This window comes from Pithys albifrons, chromosome 14 (assembly GCF_047495875.1).
Source record: "Pithys albifrons albifrons isolate INPA30051 chromosome 14, PitAlb_v1, whole genome shotgun sequence".
Taxonomy (NCBI): domain Eukaryota; kingdom Metazoa; phylum Chordata; class Aves; order Passeriformes; family Thamnophilidae; genus Pithys; species Pithys albifrons.
Window position 1 is genome coordinate 21,076,636 of NC_092471.1, and position 17,932 is coordinate 21,094,567.

The 17,932-nt window shown below is 56.6% G+C and overlaps 2 protein-coding genes across 2 annotated transcripts; both read right to left on the reverse strand.

Moving 5' to 3' along the window:
* Positions 1 to 3,691, reverse strand: LOC139678476 (regulator of cell cycle RGCC-like). The gene is made up of 5 exons (XM_071569335.1): positions 3,554 to 3,691; positions 2,799 to 2,954; positions 1,968 to 2,048; positions 1,600 to 1,662; positions 1 to 556 (listed from the first exon to the last, which is right to left on the reverse strand). Exons 2-5 carry the CDS (start codon positions 2,950 to 2,952, stop codon positions 549 to 551), a joined length of 306 nt encoding a protein of 101 aa, XP_071425436.1. The 5' UTR covers positions 2,953 to 2,954; positions 3,554 to 3,691; the 3' UTR covers positions 1 to 548.
* A 610-nt stretch (positions 3,692 to 4,301) lies between these two features.
* ARHGAP36 (Rho GTPase activating protein 36) lies at positions 4,302 to 16,621 on the reverse strand. Its single transcript, XM_071569202.1, has 12 exons — positions 16,547 to 16,621; positions 14,948 to 15,098; positions 13,185 to 13,247; positions 12,811 to 12,882; positions 11,912 to 12,168; positions 11,184 to 11,379; positions 10,577 to 10,632; positions 9,967 to 10,117; positions 9,313 to 9,461; positions 8,229 to 8,399; positions 7,201 to 7,298; positions 4,302 to 6,293 (listed from the first exon to the last, which is right to left on the reverse strand). The coding sequence occupies exons 2-12, from the start codon at positions 15,060 to 15,062 to the stop codon at positions 6,155 to 6,157; spliced, it is 1,467 nt and encodes a 488-aa protein (XP_071425303.1). The 5' UTR covers positions 15,063 to 15,098; positions 16,547 to 16,621; the 3' UTR covers positions 4,302 to 6,154.
* Between the last annotated feature and the right edge of the window lie 1,311 nt (positions 16,622 to 17,932).

Consider the following 17,932-nt stretch of genomic DNA (forward strand, 5'->3'; position numbering starts at 1 on the left):
AAATCTTGTTTATAGAAACACATTCCCTCTGTACAGGTCAAAATATCCTTTTTACAGTATTTACAGCAGCAGCCGGGGCAGAGGCACTTGGGGGGGAGAGAGGGGCCAGATTTGGTGCTCCCCATGCAAAGCAAAGGACAGCAGTGGCTGCCACCACCTGTGACAGATGCCACCAGCGGAACAGGCTGTCCCAGCCTGGAGGGGACACCAAGATCACGCTGATGCCCCACAGGCTGATCTTTCCCAAAATCTGGCATCAGCAGTGGCACAGACCCCCCCAGACCCCTCAGTCCCAGGAGCCACCAGCCCCCACGCGGGGCAGAGCCCGGTGCCCACCCAGGGCTCTCCCGTCTTGGCGTTGGCAGGGTCCTGCCACCACTGTCCCATGGCTGGGTCTGTCCTCGCTGCCTGTCCCTCTCCGTGTCCCCAGCCTGGCCCCGGGTGCTGCCCCCGGGCTGGCAGAGGGTGCAGAAGCAGAGGGTGCAGCAGGGAGGCAGCTGGAGGGCTCGGCTGCTGGGGATCCTCCTCTCCAAACTCCCAACCACATCTCACATCTCTGCAGGGGAATACAGAGAGGAAAGATGGTGAGAGGATGGTTGGGGCTGCACTGGACCCTCAGCTTCACCAGCAGCAGGGCTAGAGCCGAGATCTGGGGGAGTGAGGATAGTTCTGGTCCCCTTCCTGTTTCATGCCCTCCCTGCACATTTGGAGCCTGCAGAGCAACACTTCCCACCAGCCACCTCATTTTGGATATTCAGGGAAGGGAACAGATACCAGAGCTGTGCCTTACACAGTCTGTGCAGGGGGAAACATCTTTTTTTTTTTTTTTAATCAGGTTCTCTCTGCCTCCAGCCTGTCACGCAGGGGCTCCTGTGAGAGGAAGTAAAGCCTCTGCCTCAGTTTCTCCATCAAAGAAGCTACTGGGGAGCAGCCAACCTCACCAGACCACAGAGCTGCTGGGTACAGCTCCTGGAGATGCCCAGTACAGTATCACCCCTTTCCCCCGGGACACCCCCTGGAACTCACCAGGACAGAAACATATGGAGAGGAAAACCCACAGGCTGGGATTCCCCTCCCTGCCACTGCACAGACCCACTTTCCTCCCTCCAGAGGGGTTATTTCCACAGGGCTGGGTTATACCACAAAGAAAAATCCTCTTTTCCCCCTGCTGTCCTTCTCCCCCAAACAAAGAGCAGCCTCCAGGCTGCTCTCTGTGGCAGAGGGCCCAGGTACCTCTGCATCTTCCCCAAAACATCAACAGCTCTGCAGGTTGTCCTGTGGGGCTTCATTGCCAGGACCAACATGTTCCCAGTCCCCTTCCCCAGGTACCAGCACCTCCACCTCCTCAGCTGGGGGAAACTGAGGGAGGGAGGGAGACACTTAAGCCTTGGTATTTCTGCCCCAGCTGAAAGAGCTTGAAGAGGGAGGTGACATCCATGAACCCCTCACCAAAAGAAAAGCAGGAAGAGTTCCACTGCTGAGACCAAACCCAGGCTCCAAGCCCCCTGCAGCAGCATCCCCAGGCAGGAAAGGTGCTGGCCAGGGGCAGTGGAGGAGCTCCAGCAGGTGGGAAGTGCAGGGATCAGAGTGGGCACGTACCCTCCAAGGCCTTATCCAGGTCCGCGATGAACTCCTCCAGCTCCTGCGTGTCGCCAAGCTTAGCTGGTGGGGAGAAACACAGTCAGGTCTTCCCATTCCCCCTCTCATTTGGGAGAGGAAAGACCCCTACCCTTTGTTCCTAACCACAGCTGCTCCCATCCCAGCCAATCCAGCCTTGACCAGGAACACACCAATCCAGCTTCATGGCTGTTCCAGGATCCCACCAGAACGCCAGGGCTCATTCCCACCTCCTAACCCTGTAGGACGCCACTGACACCCCTCCATACAGGACAGCTTGTTGTCACCCAGACAAGCTGAGCATATGGAGGGAAGCACTGGGAAACCCCCTGGGACAGAGCCAGGCTCACCTTTGGTGGGATAAGTGTCAGCTGGGGTGTTGAGGTGCTCCTCACTGGAGTTGAGGCTGCTTCCTGGGGATGTGCTGGCACCTGCAGAGACAAAGCATCAGTCCCTGCTCAAGCCACAGCCACCTGGTGAACACATTGCAGGAGCCAGAACTGATTGTGGGTGTGGCACAGGGTGCCAGGGCCACCCTCACTCTTGGACAGCCTGCCTCCTCTTCCCCTGCTGCCAGGAATGCCTGGAAAAAGGGACCTGAGCTTCTTTCTCAGGTCAAAGAGCACCAGAGGTTGCTTGGGCACAGTCACAAGGACTGTCAGGGCTATTAGAGGGAATTGGGTCCCTCTGAGCTCCCAGTTATCCCAAGCCTCCCACAGTCCTGCAGCAGCCAGCCCAGCAGAAGGAGCCCTGGCAGATGTTGGCGGGTCCTGGGCCAGGATCCAGCATTCATCCCCCATGTTATTCACTCAGCCCACCAGGGATGAGTCAGGCAGCATCAGCAGGAAGCTCAGTGGTTTACCATGGAGGAACCCCAAAGCTTCCACCCAGACAGACACTGTCCTTCCCCACAGCTCCTCATTCTGCAGCCCCAGACTCCCTCTCCAGCTCAGCAATGTCCCTCCCCAGCCCCAGACTCACTCTCCAGCTCACCAATGCCCCTCTCCAGCCCCAGACTCACTCTCCAGCTCACCCATGTCGCTTCCCAGCCCCAGACTCACTCTCCAGCTCAGCAATGCCCCTCCCCAGCCCCAGACTCACTCTCCAGCTCAGCAATGCCCCTCCCCAGCCCCAGACTCACTCTCCAGCTCACCAATGTCGCTTCCCAGCCCCAGACTCACTCTCCAGCTCGTCGATGCCACTGTCATACACACTGTGTCCTGCTTTCCTCTTCAGCTCTTCCAGGTGCTGCTGGTACTGACACGCAGGACCTCGGTCAAAGTCCTCCATCACCTCGTCGAACTCTCTCAGCAGGTCACTGAGCTCCTCAGTCATCGCTGGGGGAAACAAGGAGGTGTTGGAGCACCCACCTGGCAGGCAGCCCCGGCAGGAGCCTCTTGGGAGCAGCCCCAGGCTGGGCACAGGACAGAGCCAGGCTCCGGGTCCCCTCGCTCAGGCAGTTGCCAGCCTTGCTCTGACCTGATTCACCTCCTCAGACACCTCAGCCATCCCTCCAGCTCCTTCTACAGCTGAGCTGGGCTCCATCCCAGTACGAGATGGTCCTACACAGGCAAGGGCTCGATAGAATCCTGGAATGGTTTGGGTGGGAAGGGATCCTAAAGACCCTCCAGTCCTACTCCTGCCATGGTCAGTGACACCTTCCACTATTCCAGGTTGTTCCAAGCCCCGTCCAACCCAGCCTTGAACCCTTCCATGGATGGGGCAGCCACAGCTTCTCTGAGCAGCCTGGCATCACATGGATGGGGGGTGGTAGGGACTACAAGCCCCGGCCAGGACAGTCCGGGAGTCCCCGACGGGGATTCCCGAGGGGATGTGCAGCGAGCTGAGAGGGATACAGGACTAGAGTCCCTGCGGGAGGGGGGATTCCAAGGGGGTTCCGAGGAGACGGCTCGGCTCGGCTCGGCTCGGCACTCACCGGCTGCTGGGCGGGCTGGGCTGGGCTGGGCGCGGCTAAGCTCGGCTCGGCTCGGCTCGGCTCGGCTCGGCTCGGCTCGGCTCCCCGCGCTCGGTCCCGGCGGCAGCGGCAGGTCCCGGTCCCGTCCCCGTCTCGGCGGTTTTGGCCCCGCGCCGGTGATGGGTGGGCGGGGCCTGGGCGGGGCCTCCCGGAGGCTCCGCCCCACAGACCGCGGCGCTCGAGGGGTGCCGGCACCGGGAGGGGGGTCTGAGCTCGGGGGGTTCGGGCTCTGCTCCCACGGAACGGCGACAGGGCAAGAGCAAACAGCCTCAAGCTGTGCCGGGGGAACTTTAGGTTGGATACTGTGAAAATTCCTGCCTGGAAAGGGCTGTCCAGCCCTGGCACAGCTGCCCAGGGCAGGGGAGAGTCCCCATTCCTAGGGGGGTTTAACAGCCATGTGGATGTGGCACTTGGGGACATGGGTTCGTAGTGGCCTTGGCAGTGCTGGGGGAGCGATTGGACTCGGTGGGCTTGAAGGGCTTTTCCAATCTCAAGAATTACATAATTCTGCCCTCCCGTTTTCCCAGTGATCTGGGGTCAAGAAAGGCTGAGACATAAAATTCCCGATTATTTCCGAGCTGAACTCAAGGCTGGCAGGGAAAAGAGCCCACAAGAACAGGATCTGGAGCACGGCAAGAGCCGAGCAGGCCCCCGGGCGCGGGTCAGGAGCGACGCTGAGGCTCCATGAATGAGCTTTGCAACTGATTGGGGAGGGGTTTATTTCGTGAGGCTGAAAGAGAGCAGCCCTGAGCAAGCACTGGAGTGGTCCAGCAGCTGCTCCTGCGAGTGCAGGAGTGTCCGTGCAGTCGGAGGAGCCCATGGCCAGGCCGGTGCTGGGCTGCCCTCAAGTGGAGTTTCCAGCAATTCCACAGGCACTGAGCAGTTTTCGGCTTCTGATGTGGTGGGAGAAACACCCTACAGTGATTATTATGGTTTCAGTAGTGAAAGGAGGAAGAAACAGCTCCTCCCAGCGAGCCCCACATGCCCTCCCTGCCCCTTTGGGGCCCTGGGAAAGTGAACTTTTCCTGTAAAGAGCTGCCCCATGTCAGCAGCCCTGTCCCATCCATAGAATCATGGAATGGTTTGGGTTGGAAGGGACCTTAAAGCTCATCCCATTCCAACCCTCTGCCATGGGCAGGGTCACCTTCCACTGTCTCAGGTTGCTCCAAGCCCTGTCCAGCTTCCAGGGATGGGGCAGCCACAGCTGCTCTGGGCAACCTGTGCCAGTTTTTCACCACCCTGCAAAGGAATCTGGAATGTCCCCAGAGGGGCTGCTCTTGCAGGAGGGGCAACCCCACCCAGAGCAGCTGCTGGACATGGTGTTGGTTTCACAGTGGTCACTGGTGACCTCAGGAACCTTCAGCAGCCTCGTGGTGTCCCAAGCTTATCCACTCCTACAGACTCAACAGCACTGCTGGTCTCTGGAGCTTATCAGCTCCCAGGAGGTCTCACCAGCTATCTCACAGCACACACTCCTCCAGAAATACTTCCCCACCCATCCCAACAGTAGCCCTTTGCAAAATAAGAGCCCAGCCCTGAGCAGTGCAGCTGAGAAGGTTCTGGTGCCTTTAGACCAGCACTGGGCACAGGCTGTGGTGGAATATGTACTCCATCCTCCCTCTCAGCCCAGCATCATGGAAAGGCTCATCCAGTCCTTCACAACCCTCTTGGTGCTACAGGATGTGCCCAGAGCTGTGAGACTGTGATGGGAGCATCCCACCAGCCCAAAGCTCCTGGAGAGCCAGCCCCAGCTGCAATCCCCCATTCCATTTTCCACAGAGGAAGGCAATTTAAAGGTCATGTAGAACCATGGACCATCACCCTTGGAACAATTCTGGATGTGAACACAAGAAAACCCACATGGAGCCAACCACTGATGAAGCTTAGGGCCTTTGAGCATCCTCATCTCTTCCCATGCAGCAGTTCCACCAAACACTCCAGCCTGGTTTTGTTTGCAAAAGTACTATTTTACCCTCAAAAGTGCTCTGCTGTGGCTGCCCCATCCCTGGAAATGTTCAGAATTAGGCTGGATGAGGCTTGGAGCAACCTGGTTGAATGGAAGTTGTCCTTGCCCATGGCAACTTCTCTGGGCAACCTGTGCCAGGGCCTCAGCCCCCTCACAGCCAAGAATTTCTTCCCAATATCCCATCTAACCCTGCCCTCTGGAATGGGAAGTCATTCCACTTTGTCCTGTCACTCCAGGCCCTTACAAAAGCATTTAGATACATTGATAAAGTCCCTCTCAGTTGTCTCTCCTCAAAGCTGAACAGTCTCAGCACCCTCAGCCTTTCCTCAAAAGAGGGACACTCCAGTCCCCTCAGCTCTGGGGATGGGAATCTCAATCCCCAAACTCCTGTGAAGCAGGGGATGGCCGAGGTAGGGCTGTGCCAAGGGCATGGCAGTGCTTAGGACCCGCAAGGAGGTGGCAGTCCGTGTGTGACAGCTCTGCCCCCACACACACACCCCAGGGCACAGGCACGGGGGTCTCCCACAGAGTGGGCACAGGACTGGTTTGTGCTGGGAAAGGCTGCCAGCCTGTCCAGAGGGCTTGGCCAGGGCTTTCTAGATGCCAGTGTGCAGGTTGAGGAATGAGACGTTGCTGTAGAGCTCCGAGGACACCGCGCTGCTCTCCAGGCTGCGTGTCCAGCCGGGCAGTACCGATGGAGAACGGTCCTCTGCGGAATCCTCGCGCTCCAGCTTCCTGAGGAAGGACAGCAAGAGAGAGATACTATTTGCAAATGCTTCTATTACCAAATCCACTCCCAAATGGCCTCTAGCAGTGATCCCAAAGATCCCAAAGCCTGCCATCTCTGGACAGTCCCAAAAGGATTATGAAGACAGACAAGGAACTGTAGCACAGACTATGGAATCTAAGGTTTGGGTTGGAAGGGACTTTGAAGACCATCTAGTCCAGCTCCCTGCCATGGACACGGGCACTTTCCACTAGACCAGGTTGCTCCAAGTCCTGTCCAACCTGACTTGGATGTGGCCTGTAGTCCAGGAAAACCCTTCATACAGGAGAGTCAGTTCTTGCTGAAGAGTCACCAGCTCTACCAGGAGACCAAAGGCTCCAGAGCATCCCCTGCTTCCAAGGATCCCCTGCTTCCAACCCCAGGGAGCAAACCCCTCCTGCATTAGGTGCTGTGGTGGTGGGCCCAGTTTATGGGACACAAGGTCCTTTTACCCACTGTATTTGACAGCAAAGGGCACAAGCTCCAATTCTGAGCCTCTTGCAGCCAAAACACACAGGCACAGACACACAGGACAAGGCAAAAATGCAGGGAAATGTGGACACCAAGGGCCAAGGAGATTTGGAGAAGGCTGAACATGAAGCAGGTACCAGTGTGCAATCCTGAGAGGCAGGAGCAGGGGAGGGGGCTGGATGAGAGTCATGTGGATACCATCAGGAGGGATTCTGATGCTCTGGAGAGACCTGGCACAGTCTGGGGAGGGAACAAGGAGAACAGGGAGCTCGGAGGGATAGGAAAGCTGGGATGTGAAGGACTTTTGCTGGGGTGCTCATGGCCAGAAGCAGTGGAGGGAAGAGGGTGGCTGGAGGGAGATCAGCAGGGTTTGCCCCGTGCAGGGAGGAGCCTGAGGGGACTCACGGCACAGCAGGGAACTTCCTGCGCAGCAGGTAATCAATGACATCGGGATCTGTCTGGAACAGCCTCCTCAGGACGTCACACTGCATTTCTGGAGAGACCTGGGGGCAGAGATGGACACACTCACTCGTGGGATCCCCCTGGGCAGGAGGATGAGCAGAGGCAGCCGAGGAGAGCGGAAGGACTCCAAGACAATATGTGGTCATGGACCACACCTCCTCCCAAGGTCTACAGGCTCTGCTTTTCCCCTGGTAATCCCAGTCCTTTTGCTCCCTGCAGACCCCAAAAACTGCTACAAAACTTCTGACCAGAAATATCCCATTCTCATAGACCTGTGGGGACTCTTACTGCTGTCTGCAAGTGTCCTGTGGGAGGGTGGAGAGAGGATGGAGCCAGACCCTTCCCAGAGGCCGGGCACAGACTGAGGCTCAGCAGGGGCAGGGACAAAATCCTTTGCCTGATGATGATGCAGTCCTGGGACAGGACCTGGACAGGTCACAGCTCCCCATCCCTGTGAAGAAGTAAAGCCCAGCTGGATGCAGGCCTGATCTGTTTTAGAAGTGAGCCCTTATCTGGCTGGTCTGGAGGCCCCAGAGCTCTCTCCTTCCCACATGAACCTTTACATGACTCTAAAAAACCTTTTGGGAATCCCAGGGCGACACATTCCCAAGGGCAGGATGAGCACTCCCTGACTCCTGCTGAAGAGCTGATCTGATCTGAAGTAGTCCTGTCCCTCACCACCCTCGCAAGGTCACCCTGTTACATCCTCCCCACACCTGCACCTCCACCCCACATCATCCCCTTCCAGCTCCTCCCCTCTTTTATGTTCTCCCATTTTAACTCTTCTTTCCCCCCTCACTGGGACTCTGGGGGAGAAACAGACCTGAGGTACCACCTCTGCTGTTGGCCAGATGTTCCCTGTCCCAGAGGAGCTTGGTCAGATGTCCCCAGGGTGGGAGGGGACAGAAAAGAGGGGACCTTCATGGCACGAAGGAAGGTCTGGAGGAGCTGCCCTGAGGAGCCTCACCCACCATGAACAGGTCCTGGTGGTGCTCAATCAGCCTCTGGAGCACCAGGATTATGGCAGTGCTGTCCTCAAAGTTCAGGGCACCAGCATCTTTCTCTCCAGGCTTCTCTTTCTGTAGGATGTTGGGACCAAAGACTGTGGCCAGGTTTGAAACGGTCATTTTATTCCCAGGAATCTGGCAAGGAAGCACCAAAGGAAACTGTGGATTATGGATGTAGCAGCATGGGATGTCCCAGGATATCCTCACATCCCTCCCCTCTCCAGAGCAGGAACAGGAGCTGCTGGATAGGGCCAGGGGGTTTGGTCCTCTCTGAGTGGGTGGCAGGGCAAGCACAAAGGGTTTGAGGAGCTGAAGCACATGCTCCATCCCTCCTTGCATCAGGGCCTTCATTCCCACCTGTCTCGCATTCCTGACCCCTACTAACAGGTAAGGATCAATACTTCTATATCATCACTTTGGAACAAAACCAGCCTCTGAATCAAAGAGAGAGTGGAGTTGCCCAAAAACAACCAAAATCAACCTCAATGCAAAGTCCTAAGTCTTTTCATGGAACTGGGAGGTGGGAAACCAGATTTAGTCCACAAAAAGTGCCTCTTGCACTGCCCATGGACACACAGCCAGGTCTCTCTGGGGGTTTTGGCACCCTGAAAATCCCTGAGGTGGCCTGAGTCACCCAGGCCTGTCATGGACATGACAATCTTGTCCTCTTGTCTTGTCAAGACAAGAGGACACAGCCCCAGGCTGTGCCAGGGAAGGTTCAGGTTGGACATCACAAAGAATTTCTTCATGGAAAGGGTGGTCGGGCATTGGAAGGGGCTGCCCAAGGACGTGTGGAGTGCCCAGCCCTGGAGGTGTCCAAGGAATGACTGGACGTGGCACTCAGTGCTCTGGGCTGGGGGACAAGGTGGGCATTGGGCACAGGGTGGGCTCCATGGGCTGGGAGGGCTTTTCCAACCTCAGTGATTCTGTGAAGGATTTGGTTTTTCTAAAGGGTTTCATCCAGGCTTGCAGCAGCTCTGCTCAGTTCTAACCATGACAGCCTGAGCAGCCCTTCCCTGGCCAGTGGTTCCCTCGGGATCAGCCTCACCTCCCGGCCGTCGGGATCCCAGGAGTGCTCAGCATGCCGGGCCACCTCTCTGAGGAAGCGCAGGAGCCGGTGCAGGGTGTCGCTGTGGCAGGGGGGCAGCAGGAAGAGCAGCAGCTGGAGGGCATCCAGCTGTGCTGGCCCCTCCATGGCTGGGCAGAGAGCAGCTGTTAGTGAGGATTCCAGCCCACCAGGCACTTCCAGACCTGCTCTAGATCCACAGGAATGAGCTCTGGAGGGAGCCAGGCTGGTGTCCCATCCTTCATCCCACATCACATCCCCCGATAAGGGCTGTGATGTGATGGTGTTGGGCATCACACAGCCTTACAGTCAAAGACTGTCCTGGTCCAAAGGGATTATTATAATCCAATTTAAAAAAAATCCTCCAAACCCACAGATTAGAGTAACTGCACGTGGCAGTGCCAGCCAGCACATCACCCATCCCACCACTGTCCAGTTGTTTTGGAAAAGGAGGGCAGTGAGGAAGGATCCATCCCTGGAAGTGTTCAAGGCCTGGCTGGACAGGGCTTGGAGCAACCTGGTCTAGTGGAAGGTGCCCCTGCCCATGGCAGGGGGTGGAAGAAGATGAGCTTTGAGGTCCCTTCCAACCCAACCCACTCCATGGCTCTGTGCAGTCTCTGCTCAGCAGGTACTCACTGGCTGTGCTCAGGAAGGCTCCATAGAGCTCTCTGGGAATCAGGGAATCTGGCATATCCCGAAGAAACTCTTTGAGCAGAGCAGCCACATCGTGAACACTTTGATGCTCATCCAAGAAAACATCCAGCCCTTGGTCAAACTCTTCCCTCAGCTTAGAGATGGATGAAGGGAAAAGAATAATGCAACAGTCAGTTCTTACTGTTTGGAGGAGTCATCATGACAAGAGGACTGTTGCCACAGCAGGATGCAAGAGTCAGCTATTCCCAATGTCTCCCCAAATCAGGGCACCCCTAAAAAGCATGTCAGAGCCCAACAGTCCCCTGCTGCCCTTTGGATGGGCTGTGGGACCAGATGGAGCTCCTGGCTCCAAGGTGCCAACCAGGGAATGGAGTCTTGTCTGCCAAAGGCAGCCTGGAGAGAAGGAGCTGGACTGGTCTCCTGCTGGGAGAAGGACCCAGCAGCAGGATACAGGTTTTCTGTGATCCAGCATGTGCCTGGGATGTGTCAGACCTCTCCACACCAGTGCCTGCCATATTCATGCCTATCCATACAAGCCTCTGACCCTTGCATGTGGTATGGCCACGAGGATGCAGTAAAAGTCTCCCTTTACCTGCTGAACTCTTTTCTTGGAGCTCCCAACGCGGAAGATTCCCACTGTTTGGAGGCCTGGAAACAGACAGGTTAGTGCTGTAAATCCCCATGGATCTGTGCCACCCCAGCTGGTCCTGGGAGCACCTCAGCACCATGGCAAGGGCTCCTGTGTGCACCCTCCCCTCTCCAGGCAGGGTGGGGAAAAGGAAAGGTTGAGGAGCTGTGAGATTTTCCGTGTTTGTGGGTGAGGGAGGAGTTCCCATCCCCACAGCCACTCTGAGCAAGGGCCTGGATGTGCAGAGGGAGTTAAGGCCTCAGGAGATGGTCACTGACACACAGTGTCACTCCCTTCTCAGTGACATTCCCTTCTGATGCAGCACCCAGCCCAGAGAACTCTCCACAGGTGGCCATTTGGGAGGATGCCCTGCCCCAGGAATCATAGAATAATTAAGACTGGGAAAGACCTCCAAGATCATCAAGTCCAACCTTCAAACGAATCCATGCCCACTAAAACAGCTGTCTGCTCCCACTCTGGGGAATGGCTGGGCTGGAATGCCCCAGCACACTGCACACAGGGGCTTTTTCCAGCCTCCCATGTGACCTGCTGGAGGCACCTGTGCCCTTACCGTGGGTCTCAATGTGTGTGCAACACCTGTCCACGATCCGTGGGACCTGCCAGGTGATGGGGTTGAGGCTCAGGGTCTTCTTCTTGCCTGGAATTCTCCGTGGGTCCAGCTCATAGGGGTGTGACAGCTGCAGTGCCTCCAGCAGCTTGGACGTGTTGTCACTCAGGTCCGTGATGGAATCCACAGACATGGCCCCCTGGGATGGAGCAGGGGGATTTGCACGGGGGCTTGCAGGGGGGCAGGAATGACCCCCCCAGATCCCAGTGAACCATCACTGCTGCCATCTCAGAGGTTTGTGGGAAAGGGCAGCATCTTGTTCCACCCCTGCCATGGGCAGGGACACCTCCCACCAGCCCAGGGTGCTCCAAGCCCTGTCCAGCCTGGCCTTGGACACTCCCAGGGGTGGGGCAGCCACAGCTTCTCTGCCCAACCTGTGCCAGGGCCTGTCCATCCTCACAGGGAAGAATATTTTCTCCATATTCAAGCTAAACCAACCCTCTGGACCCTTAAATGTCCTCCTGGTAGCCCTGGATCAGTAAGATCTCTCACAGTCCATCTCCAGGGGGAGTAGGGACATCCCCAGTTCCCTGAGGGCAACCTGGGACCAACCCTGCCTGGAGCACAACCAATTCACATTTGTGAAGAAAAGACCCAGGAAAAGCCCATTTCTTGCTGAATTCAGACCCCCCCATCCTGCAGGACCATCACAGCCCATTTTGGGACCGTACCCTCCGCTGACTCCAGGAGCTCCTGTCCAGAAGAGTTGGGGAAAGCGGCTCCTCCGAGCAGCTGCCATCAGGTGCCCGGACACAACTCGGGCCCATCCCAGATTTCTTCTGCCTCTGAGCCCGAAAACTGGCCACCGTGGCCTCCACCTCCAGGCACAGCCGGCGGCTCTTCCCCACGGCCTCCTGGAGCTGCCGGTGGGCGCGGTCATTGGCAATGACTTGGGAGAGAGGGATCCCGAAGGTGTGGGGAGAGCAGTCTGGGGAAAACATGGGACACATGGAGAAACAGCACCAGCTGCACTCAGCCCAGATTTCCTGTCCCCAGGAGCACCTGGGGCAGGTGGGAAGAGCATTCCCAAGGACCTGGCAAAGCCAGAGGATGCTGCTGCCCCTGGAAAGCACCAGGGCACTGTGTGGTGGGATCCTGGGTGCCAGAGAGTTGAGCAGGGAAGGCACAGCATGGGAAATGGGGTGCTGGAGGAAGAGGAAGGAGATACAAGGGAGATGGGAAGGAAAACTGATCTCCATCAGTGAGCTTGTTGGAGCCTGTGTTGGTTTTTCCTGGAATTTCTCTCCTTTTACTGGTTATAAGCCCAGGAAGGTACCATGGTACCTGTGAAGCAAAGGCTTCATAAATCACCAGAAATACCCTAACCAAAAGGTTCCTCCCAAAGTCTAACCTCCAGTTTCTACAGGGTTTGTCTCAGCTACATCTGCTGACGTAGAACAGCCATAGTATTGGTGGTGTTTTTCCCAAATAACTGGCCCTTTCCATCCCTCTGACAAGGAGAGCTCTCCTCACCCCCGCCCTCCACACCACCCTGGGAACACAAGCCACAAATCCATGTAGTAAAATATGAGCTAATAATTGAAATAATTTCCTTGGGTTGGCTTTGTACCGGTGTGGAGAAGCTCATTCCTGCCTGGCTCTGCTGTGGGATTCTGGATGCTCCAGTGTTGTCGCTGAGGTCCTTCAAGAGATTATAAAATTGAACTGGAAGCAGCAAGATTGGGGGAAAATGGGCAAATAGAAACGTTTATATGTGCACAGCTTGAAAAGGCACATTCATGTGCCCACGTGTTCCACCCACACATGTCCATGCCTTCCAGGCTCCATCACACTCAGGCTGTTCCACCTCACCCCCAAAGCAGCAAAACAACCTGGGACGAAGCATCCTGCTGGATTCAGGCACCTCCCAGCTCACCCCACCAAAAATCACCCATTCCACCTGAGAGCAGGGATGAAAGCCCAGGTTAAAGGGAGGGTGCTCACCTTTCCTCTCCTTGGAGAAGCTCTCCAGCTTCTGCCGGATGGATTTACTGCCTTTGGGTCCATCTAGGATGAACAGAAGGTTCAGCATCATCATCCTGGAGCTGGTTCAGCACAGGCTCCCTCCTCACAGATACCTGTTCCTCTGCAGCCTCTGGGTGTGACAGCCACAGCCCTGAGGGATCCATGAGGGATCCATGAGTTACGTGGGAACAGCTCCAGAGATGAGCATCAGCTACCTCAGGACCAGCCCTGGAGATGGACATCATCCTTCCCGGGTGAAGGGATGGAGGGACTGGCACTCAGGTACCAGGATACCACAGCACTACACAAGGAATACAGCCCAAAAAGTCTTGGGGAATGTTTTACAGAGCACAGACAAAGTTGGACAAAACACCATCATATATCCCATCCTGGTCTGGAGGACTCCCATGTTGCACATCCAGTAGCAACAAACTGAGAACTTAGTGACTGCCTACACTGAGTCCTTCAAGGGCACATCATGCTATTCTGGCTCATGCTCCTCATTCCTGAAGAATTCTCTTCCTAGGAACGGCTTATATGTGACTGTTTGGATTATTTTGTAAGATTTAGAGGAAAGCTGTGACAGCTGGAATGAGGAACATCAACATGGAAGCCAATAAAAATTATCCAGCAGCACATTAACAAGCCAGGAAGGAAATACTGGGGTTTGGGGGGGGGGGGGGGGTTGGCACTGGACTGGTCCCTAGAGAAGCCAGTGCTGCAGGGTGTCACTGCAAATGGGACCACAACAGCCTAAAATAAAATAGACTCGAAAAGGAACCAGGATGTTAGTGCTCAAACTCCTCCAGGGACTGGTGCTGTAGCCCTGGAGCAACTGGAGTTCTGGGAGGGAGAGAGGAGCTTTGCTGGACTTTTCTTGAAGCCATTTTATGATTAAAAGTTCATTTCATGTCATGAAACCTTACAAATATTAATTAAGATTGGGAACCAAGCTTGGGTGTCCCCTGCTGCCCAGGGTGAGGCACTGCGAAATGTTCCACCCCTGGGAGAGGTGCCCAGAGACTGGGGGACTCCATCCCTGGGGGATCCCAGCCCCACCTGTCCTGGTACTGGTGACAGCCCTGCTGGAAGTGAGAGGCGGGCTGGAAACCCTGAACTCCCTCTGCACCTGCACTGCTGGAACCCCAGAGCTGGAGGCATCCCCTGCCCTGCTGGGAGGCAAAAAGGTGCCCCAGCAAAGGAGTGAGTGGAACCCCCAGCTCACTGGGTTTGCTGGGAGGATGTCAGGGGACTTGGGCAGCCCTAGGAACCCCTACAGGGCCTCTGTGTTCAGTCCCTGTGGAACTCCTAAATTTATCCACCCATTAATCTCCCAGTGCATCTTCCAGCCTCCCATAAGCCCCTTCCCAACATCGGGAATTTGTGCCGGATAGGGATGCAAACACAAAGCCTGTCCCATCCCAACAGCTCTCAGACAGTCCCAGAGGGGACCTTGCCAAGCAGTCACATCTGGTTTGGGTTAGGGGGGATTGGAGGCAGACACAGGGCAGGGTCACATTCTCACACTCCTGTGGACACGCAATCCCCTCCAAAGGCTGATTGAGCTCCTGGGGCTCAGCCCAAAGCACGGATGGAAAATAAAAATGACCAAAATTTGTCATAAATGTCTTTGCATAACCATCATCCCGTGGTCTGGAGCGTGGATGCTCAAGATTAATGGCTCAGCCTCAACCCTCCTCAGGGCTTTGTTTCCGTCCCCTCCCACCCTCTCCAGACTGTACCTCTGTCCAGGCTGAGGTCCCCCAGGAGCAGCTTCTCCTGCAGCTGGTACAGGGCGAGCTCCTGCAGACTGGCCCTTTCCAGCTCCGACAGGCTCTGCAGGGGGACAGCCTGCATCCCAGGGCCTGGCACAGGAGCCAAGACAAGGATCCTCTGGAAAACACACAGATATGAAATAAAAGAGGCAGGGGCACACAGCAGGGATGCTGGAAACAGCTCAGGGTGTCTTTGCAGGAGACACTTATTCCTCTGTCACCTCTCCAAAGAGCCAGTGGGGCTGCAGGTGCCCCATACACAACATCTCACTTTGAATTTCCAAGCAAAGAGAAGGGATTTAGACTGGATATTAGGAAGAATTCTTCCCTATGAGGGATATGAGGCATAGGCTGCCCAGAGAAGCTGTGGCTGCCTCACCCCTGGAAGTGTCCAAGGCCAGGTTGGAGGGGGCTTGGAGCAACCTGGGATAGTGGAAGGTGTCCCTGCATGGAATGAGATGAGCTTTGAGGTCCCTCCCAAGCACACACTTCCATGATTCATCTCTTGTAATTCATAAACAATTGCACGTGACCAGAACTCCCTTTACTCCCAGCACAGGCTGGACCAGAGCCCCACACCCACACCCCATTCCCTCTCCCACGTCTTTGGGGAGCCCTCCCTGCTGTGGGGAGCCCTCCCTGCTGTGTGCAGCCTCCAGAAGAGCCCCTGCAGGGACCTGGCTCCACCCCACACTAACCTGGGCGTCTTCAGGCTGGTGCCACCTGTGCCACAGCCCCGGCACAACCCAGCCCGGTCCAAAGAGCAACAGCAGCAGCAGACAGGACAAGGGGCGGGGTATGGGCTGGGAAAGGAGCCTCCCCAAAGAGGGTTTAATGCAAAAATGAAAAATAAATGCCTGGAAATCTCCAGGGATGAGGGTAAGACACCCTGGAATGAGACAGGGCTCCCTGGTCAGTGCTGGCTGTCCACCTACAGCCCCTGGGGCTGGTTCCTTTTGACCAGGTTTTCACCTTCTAGAGGTATCAAGAAAATTTAAGATGAAAATAAATATAATCCAGTTGTTCAGAGCTCCCCAGAAGGGCACACCAGAACAGGAATTCAGCTACATCACAGCATCCCAGGCTGGTTGGGTTAGAGGAGCCCTCAAAAATCATCTCATTCCTGCCATGGGCAGGGACACCTTCCACCAGCCCAGGGTGCTCCAACCTGGCCTGGGACACTCCCAGGGATGGGGCAGCCACAGCTTCTCTGGGCAACCTGTGCCAGGGCCTGCCCACCCTCACAGGGAGGAATTCCTTCCCAGCATCCCACCTAATCCTGCCCTCTGACAGATTAAACTAAATGCAATACCAGGATTTTTATAACTCCCATCCTGCTCCCCCGGGACAGCCCCGCTGGGAAGTGGAGCACAGTAACACCTTGGCTGTGACAACTGGGAGCATCTCCGTGTGCCAGCGACAGCTCCTGTGCCTCTGCTACACCAGGAGAGAAGGAGAAGCAAACAGCCGTGCCAGGCGGGAGCTCCCGGCAGGACGGGAGCAGCTCCGCGGCAGCTGGACGGACAGAGGGACAAACCCCCGGACAGACACACTGAAGGGCATTACCTGCCAGCAGGTGAAGCTGCACCCTCTGACAGAGCCCACGGCCACAGCCCCTGTTTGAGGACGCGACTGCCACGGGGTGAGGAGGAGGAGGAATCCCGGTTGGGAGAGGGAGCAGCAGAGGGAAAGCAGGAAGAAGGCAGGAAGGAGAAGCTGCTGGCTATCTGTCCGACCGCAGGCACCACGAGAAGAGCCCAGTGATGTGCCACCACCGCTGGTGTTCCCAAAACCCATCCTTCAGGAGTTAACCCCAAACACCCACCCCTGCTTCTTACCCCAGGTGTACATTCATACCCCGGGACCAGCACCCCCAGCCCGGTGGAACAGCAGCTCAGTGGATGTCACTGCTGGGGACACGGACGGGTGATCCTTGGAGGGGACAGGGATGGGTGTCCCAGCAGGTGACAGGGGTGGGTGATCCTCGGAGGGGACAGGGATGGGTGTCCCAGCAGGTGACAGGGGTGGGTGATCCTCGGAGGAGACAGGGATGGGTGTCCCGGCAGGTGACAGGGGTGGGTGATCCTCGGAGGAGACAGGGATGGGTGTCCCGGCAGGTGACAGGGGTGGGTGATCCTCGGAGGGGACAGGGATGGGTGTCCCGGCAGGTGATAGGGGTGGGTGATCCTTGGAGGGGACAGGGATGAGTGTACTGGCAGGTGACAGGGGTGGGTGATCCTCGGAGGAGACAGGGGTGGGTGATCCTCGGAGGAGACAGGGATGGGTGTCCCTGCAGAGCCCCACGGGACAGGAGAGCTCCCTCAGCCCAAGCAGCCCCTGGGGCTCCCCATGGGAAGGAAAACGCTGTTCAGAGATAGGGGGCAAAGCCAGTGCCCCTCCCTTCGGAGGGGGATGCTGGAGCTGGAATCTTACTAACTCAAAAACAGGACTAGGGCTTACTTAATGGAAATCTCATGAGGAAAAGCTCATTCCCAAGGAGCTGCAGCTGCTCCACCAGTTTCAGCAGCAAAGTTTCTCTCTTCCCAGCTGGAACAAAGGGCCCACATTTACCTTCCCTGTGTCCTGTCTCAGCAGGACCAGCAGCTCCCAGGGCTCCCAGCTCTTCCTTCGGGATGAGGTTTCACGGCAGCGTCCCCACCGTGGCTCTGGGGGCCCTTCCCAGCCCGCAGGCAGCAAGAGAAGTGGAGAAGGGCTGGAGAGGAGCCGCCGTGGCCGAGGGCAGGAGAGGGGGGGATGAGAATGTAAATTTTCTGCCAAAAGAAACGAGCCAGAAACAGCGTGTGGAGAGAGGGCAGGGTTAGATGGAAGGAGCTGCACTTCCCACGCCGGACACTGCGCCTGGGCAGGGAGCAACCATTGCTCAATCCCTTCCACCCTGAGCTTTTCCCGCTCCCATCCATTGGCACCAGGACACCCACCAAAGCACTGGCT